The sequence below is a fragment of the Chlamydomonas reinhardtii genome, chromosome 1, assembly GCF_000002595.2.
Source record: "Chlamydomonas reinhardtii strain CC-503 cw92 mt+ chromosome 1, whole genome shotgun sequence".
Lineage (NCBI taxonomy): Eukaryota > Viridiplantae > Chlorophyta > Chlorophyceae > Chlamydomonadales > Chlamydomonadaceae > Chlamydomonas > Chlamydomonas reinhardtii.
In genome coordinates this window covers 2,493,466-2,503,489 of record NC_057004.1, presented here as the reverse complement: position 1 = coordinate 2,503,489, position 10,024 = coordinate 2,493,466, and the positions used below count along the sequence as shown (strand labels likewise).

The 10,024-nt window shown below is 66.6% G+C and overlaps 2 protein-coding genes across 2 annotated transcripts; one reads left to right on the top strand and one right to left on the bottom strand.

Annotated features, from left to right (window-relative positions):
* Nucleotides 1–21: 21 nt before the first annotated feature.
* On the bottom strand, nucleotides 22–5,173 carry CHLRE_01g014250v5 (uncharacterized protein). Its single transcript, XM_043058366.1, has 2 exons — nucleotides 2,660–5,173; nucleotides 22–2,423 (listed from the first exon to the last, which is right to left on the bottom strand). Exons 1-2 carry the CDS (start codon nucleotides 5,081–5,083, stop codon nucleotides 732–734), a joined length of 4,116 nt encoding a protein of 1,371 aa, XP_042928280.1. The 5' UTR covers nucleotides 5,084–5,173; the 3' UTR covers nucleotides 22–731.
* A 110-nt stretch (nucleotides 5,174–5,283) lies between these two features.
* Nucleotides 5,284–10,009, top strand: CHLRE_01g014200v5 (uncharacterized protein). Its single transcript, XM_043058365.1, has 5 exons — nucleotides 5,284–6,989; nucleotides 7,229–7,930; nucleotides 8,138–8,196; nucleotides 8,529–8,582; nucleotides 8,989–10,009. Exons 1-5 carry the CDS (start codon nucleotides 5,927–5,929, stop codon nucleotides 9,682–9,684), a joined length of 2,574 nt encoding a protein of 857 aa, XP_042928279.1. The 5' UTR covers nucleotides 5,284–5,926; the 3' UTR covers nucleotides 9,685–10,009.
* Nucleotides 10,010–10,024: the final 15 nt, after the last annotated feature.

The window sequence follows — 10,024 nt, the reverse complement described above, 5'->3', positions numbered from 1 at the left end:
CCATTCCTAGCGTCAGATGATGTTGGAGGGGTTATCTTGGTAGGGCCAACAGCGGACTCGCCACCGGCCTCACCCTAGCTTGTCAGCTTAGGGACTCGCAAGAGGTAGTCTTATGATGCCGACCCACGGCTTAAGTGAGCAGCGCTAGCGTTTGCGGTGAGCCGGGCCTGGGGTTCCTCCCCTCTCCGGAGGCGAGGAGCATGGGGGTCATTCGGGGATCTCTCCTCGGGTGAGCGTGCGTGTCTCGTACGTTTTTGGGGCCCTGGCTTAGTCCACGGCTGTCGTCCCACATGTAACCTCTATCAGCTACGGGCACCATTCATGAGTTCATTCAATATTCACAATTCATAATCGAACATTTGGTGCGCCATTCGCACCTTTCCACCCATGTGAGTGTTACCCATGTATAGTCTACCCTGATCTACCGTGTTGAGCCGGGCATGTCTGCAACAACCTATCAGTCCGTAGCTGCTGCCACACTGTGACACTGCACAGCCCACTTTCAGAAAGGGGGGCATTTTGCCCCAAATTGCCAAACTGTGCAACTCGGAACGGCTGCAATGACCGCCCTAAAGACCCTAACATAACGCGGCACCGACGTGACTTATAAAGTATCATCTTAGTCTGTACATGGCCTACCCTCGCGCCACATTCAGTGGATGGCTAGGGAAGCAGAGCCATGTTCCACGTGCCTGCAAACGCACGCACACCACAGCCTGGCGACCGACCCGTTATCCCGCACGCTTCCTTACACCTGCCTCTTGCTCAACTGCCACCTCGTGCGTCCCATCCACCTGCCAGGCGCTGGTGACCCGCAGCAGCCCCGCAGTCGTCACGTCGCACGCGTCGTCGCCGCCGCACGTCGCCTCCACCCGCTGCCGGCAGTACTCATGTAGCGCAGCCGCCATCCTGCGCTGGCGCTGCGGCGGCATCGCCGCAGGCGGCGGCCTCGAAACGGCAGTTGCTCGGCTTGAGGCCACGCCATCATCAGCAGCGCCGCGGCTGCCACTGCCACTGCTGTTGCTAACGCTGCCGAAGCTGCCTTCCGTGCGCCCGCTCTCATAGAGCGCCGCCATGCCGTTTACCAGCCGCAGCAGCTGCGTGTTCGAGAGCGACGCCAGCTGCGGCCACAGAGCCGCCATCAGCAGCGTGCACCAGCGCCGCCGCACCAGCGCCGCCGGCCGAGCGCTGCCGACCGCCGCCGCCTCCCCTGCCGCTGCCTCACCAGCATGCTGCCCCTGCCTGCCAGCCTTGCCTCCTCTCCGGCGGCGCAGTCTGCTCCAACCAGCGGGCAGCTCAGCCGAGGCACAGGCCTTAAAGACCGGCGACCGCAGCGCAACCAGCACGGACTTATCAACCGGCACGCCCGCCAGCCGCAGCTGCTGCCGCATCCTGAGCCGCTGGTTCCACAGGTGCGCCAGCAACGGCTGCCGCAGCGCCGACCGGTGCAGCCCCGCGCGGTGCCGCCGCAGTAGCGCCGCCACCGCCCATACAAGCTTGAGTAGCCACTCCGCGCCCACCACCGGCACCGCCGGCGACACAATGGTGCGCTCGGATCCAGCTGTCTGCCCACCGCGCGTGCCCTGTGACCCTGCCGGCCGCGGCCCCTGTCCCCGCCCCTGCTGTGCCTGCACCTGCGGCTGTTGCTGCGCCTGCTCGTAAGGCTGTGCCATCTGCAGCCTTCGCTCCAGCTTATCCATGGAGGAAGACACCAACGTGTCCACCCAGCCGCCATCGCCCACCAGCCCCAAGCCGCGTGCTCCCGGGCGCACCCGCAGCCTCGCCGCCGCCCAGGCCAGGCGGCACGTGGCCTCCAGATCGAGGTCCGGAAGCCGCGCCGTGCTGAGCCGGGCCAGCCGCGCCAGCAGCACCGGCCGCAGTAGTGCTGCCGCGGGCCGCACCACCACGCCGTCGACAGCACGATTGCTGTAGGGGCTGTGGCTGGGGGCAGACACGGTCGCTTGTTTGGGGTCCGTGAGCTCTGCAGTCGCAGGGGCCAGCCCGGCGGCGAGAGCATCGCCAGGTGAGGGCGTGCCGCGCGGCGGCAGGGCCAGCACCACCCATGGTCCTGCTGCTTGGCGGTCTTGCCCGCTGTGCTGCTGCTGCTGCCCCCGCTGCTGCTGCTGCTTGGCCCGGGCTGCCTTGCCCTCCCAGTACAGCACCTCCTTGCTCGCCTTGGTGAGGCGCAGCGACCGCCTGTCCTGTGCACCACCCTGCTGCCCTTGGTCGGCCGCCATAGCTTCCAGGACAGGCGCAGCCACGGCCGCGGTCTGCAGCTCCGCCATGGCCGCCACCCAGTTCACCAGGGCAAGTGGCGGCAGCGAGTCGAGGCGGGGCGCGGTCTGGCGCACCATGGCTTCGGCCCAGGCCGCCGGTACTGCCAGGCGCAGGCGCGAGAGGGCGGCCACCCACACCACCAGGTCCTGTGGGAGCAGCGGTGTAGCGGCAAAGGACGTGAGTATGGAGCGGTTGCTGGCCCGCCAGCGCCGCACCTACTCCCAACAGCATGAGCCTGATGCTTCCTGCCGACACCTCCCCATCATCACCATCACCGGCAGCACAACCACCACTGCCTAGCTGCCAGCCGATCACCATCACAATAACACAACCAGACGTAGCTGCAGCGAGAGCTGTCTGACCCCTCCACCCGCCCACCCACCTGGTCGCTGGCGGTGTGCATGCGCGCCGCCATGGCCGCCAGCAGCGCCACCGCCTGCTGCGACTGCTCGGGCCGGTAGCGCAGCGCACCCAGCGCGAAGACCAGCATGGACAGGTCCTGCGCCCGAGCTGCCCGCAGTGCCAGCCCCCCGGTACCAGCGCTTCGGCCGGCGCTGCCAACAGTGCCACGTGCACTGTCACTGCCGGAGACCAGGGAAGAGGTAGAGGAGCGCTTTCCGCCAGAGCCGCCGCAGGTGTGGCACAGCAGCGCGCTCATGACGGCTGGCGGCGGCGTGTGGCTCAGCTTGGCGAGCGCCCAAGCGCACGTCGCCGCCTGGCGCGTGTCGAGTAGCACCCATGGCGGCTGCAATGTGCGGCCCCGCAGCTGTGGCGACTGTGCCTTGGGTGGCTCCACAACGGAACTGGCGGCCGTGGGGAGGCAAGCAGCGCCGCCGGCGTACGCGAAGTGCTCGCCCCACCAGTCTGACGGGTCGGCAGCAGGTTGCGAGGGAGGTGTCGTGCTGGTAGCGCTTTGAGGGTCGTGCCGCGGCAGTGCGCTGGCGTTCTCGTCCTTCTCAATTAGCACGACCTGCTGCTGCTGTTGATGCTGCTGGACCTGCATCTCAGGAGCTAGCTGGGCCTGAGCCGCCGCCGTCATGCTGCTAGCCGCCCCGCCTGCCTCTCTGCACTTGCCTTCACCACGCTCCTCCTCGCCCCCAGCGAGCCTCAGCAGCAGCCGGTCCGCCAGCCCAAGCCAGGCCGCGCCCGGGTTGAATCCCAATGTCGCCAGTGCCCACAACACGCCGCTCAGCTCACGCGGCCCGAACGACTCCTCATCACGGCGGCTGCGAGCCGCCCGCTCCGCCACAACGGCTGCCTCGGCCTCCGCCCCCAGCTCGTGCCGCATCAGCGCCGCACACCGGCCCAGAATCGCCGCCATGGCCGACGCTGGCGGGCGGTACCCCAGCCGCGCCGCCGCCGCCAGGTAGCCGGACAACTCGCGCGGCGCGGCGGCGGACGCGGCAGCGGCGAAGGCGGCGGCCGCTGAGTCCAGCCACACCAGGCTGGGACCGCCGCCACCAGCACCGCCACCAGAGCCGCTGTTGTTGTTGCTGTTGTCGCTGCTGCTACTGCTGGAGCTGCTTGTGTCAGGCAGTGGGCTAGAGGCCCGGCCCGTGGCAGAGGTTGTGCTGGAGGCAAACAGGCTGGCGGTGCTGGCGTCAGGCGGGTCTGCCGCTTCGACTCCCTGACTCAACTCTGCCGCCGCGGCGCCGCTGTCTGACTGCATTCCCCGCAGCCGTGCCAGCGCCCACATCGCCTGTGCAATGTCGCACGTGTTGGGCCGCTGCGGCTGCAGCTGCGACCGCGGACGCGACACAGCTGCCGCCGCGACCCCCTCACTCCCGGCTCCACCCCCACTACGTGCCTCCGCCTCCACGCTCCCACCCACCGCCGCTGAAGGCGTCGCCACCGGCGTCGCTGCCTCCAGCCTCCGGCCAAAGTGCTGCAGCCACTCGTCCATCCAAAACGCCGGCGGCGGCAGCGCCAGCTCTGCCAGCGCCGCCAACACCGCCGCCAGCTGCCGCGGCGCCAGGCCCATCAGGCTGAGGCCCAGGCGCGGCAGCAGTTGCTGGGACACCAGCTCACGCAGCTCGGAGCGCTGGCGGGGTGTGAGCGGGCGGTGGGAGCCGGCCAGGCGCGGCGCAGCGGGCGGGGCGGCTGGGGCAGGTAGGTGCCCATCCGGGTGATGCGCTTGCAGACGCACGCGCGTGGCTGGCTGCGACGCTATGATATCGCTTACGCTGTAACTGCAACTGGTTGATGTGAGCGCGGCGGCGGCCTGCAGCCCCCGAGGATGGGCGGGCGCCACGGCGCCTGCGTCCAGGCGCGCGAGTTGGGTGAGCAGGGCGGACCAGTGGATGCCATTGAAGCGCTCCCCGTGCGCAGCGAACAGCTCCCTCGCCTCGGCCACGCTCGCGGCGCTGGACAGCTGGCGCGTCAGGTTCTGAGCCGCCGCCAGCTGCTCGTGGCGCCGACGCAACAGCTCGGGGGAGGTGGTGAGCGTGTGAGCGGGCTGCGGCTGGCGAGTTCCGGGGGCCGAGGTGGTTGCCTCAGGCGCCTGAGTGGGCAATGAATCCAGCAAAGCGGCTGGTCCACGCCGCTCAATGCGCTGGCCCTGTGCTTGTGCTGTTGTGCCACTGTCGGTTCGGCTCCTTGTGTCGGCGCCAGCTCCGGAACTTGCGATTCTGGATGCAGCGTTCACGCAGAGCGCTGGACTGCGGATCCCAAAGCTCCATGGCGTAGTCCAGTGCACTTGAGCCCCAGAACCGGCGGCAGAAGGCCACGAAGGCCGCACAGGGCGTCCTGGGCAAGCTGCACCGGTTTGCGCGAAGGCAAGTCCTCGCCCCTGCAGCCCCGTTTCCATGGCGTATGTAGTCCAATTTGCTCACCACAACTGAGTTCGATTGTGGTGCGGGCCTTCCGCGAATTGGGGACTCGAGACTTCAGACTTCAGATCTCGATATGCGGCCAATCGCGCAACGATTGCTTCAAGGTTATGTTAGCCTGTGACGCCTCCTCATAGACAGTGTAGAACACTTCTTGCACAAGAAAGGGACAAAAAGACTAAAAGCGAGATTTGCTTGCGGGCTCTTTTTCCGGCACCTCCTTTGGGCCTATTTTTAGGGACATCACAATTGCAGGACATAAATAGTTACTGTAGTAAGGCTCTCGGTTTCGCTTCGGGTCTGGTACCCGTTGCTTGCACCAGGAGTCAACGTTTGGCCCGTCGGTCCCCAGCTCCCCAGCCGCAAGCTCTCGCACAGCAGTTTACACAAAGAATGACGGCAAAAGGCAGAGGATGCCGATGGTGGCTGGCCACGCCAAAGAAGAGGAGGCCGCTTTGGGGACCCGCGGGCACAGTCTCTGCGCGGCAGCGGGCGATACGCGCGCACCTCGGCCTCCAGGGCCGGGCGAGGACGTGTACAGATCGCGAAGCGGTTGCATGGGCGACCCCTCAGCGTTGAAAGCTGGGCATCGCTCAGGCGCTCAGCACCTTGAACCACGGGGTTTGACAGCCAGCCGGAGAGGCCGCGAAGAAGTGGCCAACTCCCCGGACCTGGGCTTTGCAAGCTCCACTGCACAACGCTTTACCTCCTGATCTTCTCCTTCTTCTTCGCTGATCCAAATCACGTGATTGAAGGGCAAGCTAGAACCCGTAACTGCAGCTTGCCACAGGCGCCGCGTCGCCGCAAGCGTCCAAGCCACCATGCGCTGTGGGCGCGGGGGGTGCGGCTCCGTCGCCGCCAGCCACGCGCTAGCCGCCGCCGCGGGCTTCCTGTGCGGCGTGGCATATTTTGTCATTGCGACCACCTACGGTGGCAGTAGCAGCAGTGGTAGTGGCAGCAGCATAGGCATAAGCGGCGGCGCCGGACCCGCGGCCGCTGCCGGCGTGGACCTGCTGTCGGCGGCCGCAGCACGCAGTCAGTCTTGGCTGCAGCAGTGGCAGCAGCAGCAGCAGCTGCTGCCCTATAACAGCGTCCCTGCCAACACCGCAGCTGCTACAGCCTTCGTGCTGTCCATAAGCGGCGAAGCGGACGTCGTGGACATGCCTTCGGCGCCGGCCGTGACAGCTACTGCCGCAGGCGGCGGCGCAGCCGCCAGCAGTAGCAACAGCGACAGCGTGTGGGATGTCATCGGCGGCAGCAGAAGCGCCACTGGCAGCGGCAGCGGCAGCGCGGGTGAGGACATGATTGGCCTGTCGTCCGAGCTGGATGCGGCTGTGGAGGTGCTGGTGCGGGGCTGGGCGGGTGCGGAGCAGGAGCAGGCCGCCGCCGCTAACGCCGCCGCTGCGGCTGCAGCCGCGGCAGCGCAGGCACAGGCCACAGGCAGGAGCGCTGCGGCTTCGGCGCGTGGCGGGCTGCTGCTGCGGGGACAGCCCCTCAGTGACTACTTACCCGCGGCTACCGGCAGCCGTAGCGGCAGCGGCAGTGGCAACAGCGGCAGTAGCAGTAGCGGCTCATCACCCTCCGCGCTGCTGTTGGCCCACCATCTGGCGGCGCTGCGGCTCAGCGGCGACCCCCAGCTGCGCTACAGCCTCAGCAGGGCGCCGGAACCCGCTGGCGGCGGCGGCAGTAGCACGTCTGCAGCTGCTGCTGCAGCGGCTCTTGGAGATGACACCGGCGAATGGGTGCGGCAGTCCTACACCTACACACCGCTGACGCTGGATGACGAGTCGGCGCTGTTGGCGTCGCGCATGCTGGAGCGGGCGCTGCAGAAGCAGCAGGACAGCAACGCGGCTGACACAGCAGACATGGATGCGGGCGCTGCAGGTGCGTGCACTCGGCAGCGTGAATGCGGAGTGCGGGCTGGAAATACGGTAGGCTGTGGGGAGAGTGGGGCAGCGGCAAACATGGTCAGGTTCAGCGCCCCTTGGCCCAAGTTACTGACACACCCCTGGTGTTGCTTTTATTGAGCAGAACACACACCCGGTGCGTTCCAACCGTCGTGCTCGCTCCCTAACGCAACCGCCCCGTACGTCCGCCGCATCTACCGCTGCCTCCACGCGCAGAGTACCTGAGCTATGCCGAGGACGACGGCTCCTCCTCCTCCCCTGACAGCTGGGACATGGACACGTACCCGCTGCCGTACCTGTACGACCCCTTCTATGACCTGTACGACAGCTACGACAACAGCCTGTACGGCGAAACCGCCGCCGCCGCCTCTGCTGCTGGCGGCGGCGAGCTGTCCGCCTACTGGGGCGACTACGGCGATTACGTGGGCGCGTCGGACATGTGGGTCGGCACCAGCGTGCCCTACGCCGCCGAGTCTGCTACGGCCGAAACCGCCGAAACCGCAGCAGCGGATTCGGGCTTGGGCACAGTCTCTGGTGTGGCCGTTGGCGCTAGCGCTGGACTCGAGCCTGCAGCCGATCCCTACCCGGAGTATGATGTTGAGTCGGGTTCGTACGTGTACGGCGGGAGCGGCGGCTGTGAGGAGGGGGAGGAGGGAGAGCAAGAGGAGGAGCCCACTGCCGCTACCGGATCTGTACAGCCATCAGTGCCGCAGTCTGAAGCACGCACACAGCCACAGCAGCAGCCGGGGCAGGAGCAGGAACCCGTTTTGGCGGTGCAGAGGCGGCGGCGCCTGGCTGCACGCGGCACGCCGGGCCAGCGGCAGCAGGGACAGGGCCGTGCTGGCCAGGAGGTGCAGCAGGCGCAGGTGCTGCAGCGGCGGCGTCTGCTGCAGGAGGGGCGCAGGGGGCCCAAGCCAGGTGGGCGGGGACGTGTGGGGTGCGGGCTGACGCCCAGGTCGTCTGGGAGCTTGGCTGTGGTGCGGGCCATTGAGGCATTGAGGGGTGCCGTAGGTGTGGGATGGAGGCACGGGGCCATGGTTTGTGTCATTACGGTATGTGGTGTTATGCCGGCCAACGCATCGCGCCATGTGCTCACACCGCCCGGCCACGCCCTCCTGACCACAGGACCCAAGCCCAAGCCCGACCGTCCCATACCACCGCCGTTTGAGCCCAAGCCAGCCAACGTGAGTCGCGAATCCACTGTGCGCCGACCTTGTGGTAGAAGATTATTTTTGTGGCAAGCGTCAAGGAGTGGGTGGGCAAATCAGAGGAACCTGACGTGCCAGGCCATGCACGGCTGGTGGGACTCGTGCGTGTACGCCACCGGCTGCCGCCCGTACCCATGGTTTGCAACCTCGCCCGAGACCGGTTGCGCCTGGCCGGCCACACGTATAGGTGTCACTTGCCTGCATCACATGTCCTTAGCTCAGCGTGGCGCTCTGAGGATTGTGGATTGTGCCTTGTGCGCTTACGCCATGTCCAGTCATATATGTCCCGACCTCAACCAAACACGCAGGTCTGGGTGCCGGGCATCGTGCGCGTACAGACCGATGCAGCTGGTGATACACAGGTGGGGGAGCGCAGCAGCACACGCCTGCTTTGGCGGGGATTGCGGCAAAGTGTGACGCACCTGCCCTACTGTGGGGCCTATCCATACTGGCATGGGGTGGGACTTACAGTGATTGACTATATTTATTGAGCGCTGATGATTGAGCACATACATTGAGCGCTGACGAATATGGGCTAGATGAAGAGGGGCTTCTTCGCAGCGCCGACCTTGGAGGACCGTCCACCATCTGCCCAGCTTCGGCGTTCCCCGCCCTCCCCTATCGCTTGTCCCCCACCACACAAACACATGCAAGCACGCATACGCACACACCCACATCAACAGTGCGCTCGTATCGTTTCCCTTGAAACACACACGTTGTGCACTCTTCACAACGTCTCCACTCCCGTCTGCTCACGTGTGCACGCAGGTCCGTGTCGGCCCCGCGGTCGCCCCCATCGTTCGCGTCAACACCGACCGCCTCGGCGCCGGCGGTGCCAGCACCGCCGCCAGCGGCAGCAGCGGCCCGGCCGGGCTGGTGGGTCAGCAGCAGCCGCAGGGCGAGTTCCTGCGCAGCGCCGCCGTAGGCAGCGGGCCCGTAGGCCAGGCCGTGACGGAAGCGGTGATGGGCGCCACGGCCTTCCGCAGCGCGCAGGGCGCCGCTGACGCCGCGGTCAACGCCGCCACTGCCAGCGGCCTGGTGAGGGCGGTGGCGCCAGGCGGGGAGGAGGCGGCCGGGGCAGCGGAGGCGGGAGGGCGGGCGGATGGTGCAAAGGAGGGGGCGGGGGAGGATGAGGGTGCCGCAGCAGCCTCGTCATCGGGCGCGGCGGTGGCGTTCCGGTCGTCAGCAGTGGGGCCGGCGGCAACAACTATTGGATCCGGCACGGCAAGTCCTGATACTCATCAGGCTGCTGCAGCGGTAGAGGCGGCAGCTATGCAGCAGCAAGCACCGACTGACACGGCAGGCGGCGGCGTCAGTGGGGGCGGCAAGGCGGGGGATAAGCGGGTGTACGTGTCGGTGGGGCCGGGCGGCCTCATCTCGCGCACCATCTCCGACGGCGAGCGCTCCAGCACCACTGTGGGACCTGGCGGTGTGCTGGCACGGGTCGCCACGACGTCAAAATAGGCAGTGTGGCAGCATTCGAGAGCGTTTGGGTGCGGGCTGCACATGCATGTGCCAGAGCGACGGATTTGTGTTGCGAGTCGCGGCGATGGCAAGTTGCACTGTCAAGGGGTGCAAGGTTGCAGAGAGGTACGTGGGTTGAGTACATTGTTGGCGATCCCATGCGTTGCAGAATAACCGTGTGATCGACCTAAGCGATGTTGCGGAGTATTGATACCTGGATATTATCGAGGGTTGCTGGATAGCAGTGGTGACTGGCGCTCAAAGCTTGAATTGCAGGCAGCCGGATGAGAGGGCGTTTTAAGGGTACGTGTCTCAGACGTACCCTACAGGGGATGTTTTA

Excerpts from the sequence above, each read along its gene's own strand:
- CHLRE_01g014250v5 (XM_043058366.1), bottom strand. The coding sequence starts at position 5,083 with ATGGAAACGGGGCTGCAGGGGCGAGGACTTGCCTTCGCGCAAACCGGT. Across the intron at positions 2,424-2,659 it reads TGCACACCGCCAGCGACCAG|GACCTGGTGGTGTGGGTGGC; the intron begins GTGGGTGGGCGG and ends CTGCTCCCACAG.
- CHLRE_01g014200v5 (XM_043058365.1), top strand. The coding sequence starts at position 5,927 with ATGCGCTGTGGGCGCGGGGGGTGCGGCTCCGTCGCCGCCAGCCACGCG. Across the intron at positions 7,931-8,137 it reads GCGCAGGGGGCCCAAGCCAG|GACCCAAGCCCAAGCCCGAC; the intron begins GTGGGCGGGGAC and ends TCCTGACCACAG. Across the intron at positions 8,583-8,988 it reads ATGCAGCTGGTGATACACAG|GTCCGTGTCGGCCCCGCGGT; the intron begins GTGGGGGAGCGC and ends GTGTGCACGCAG.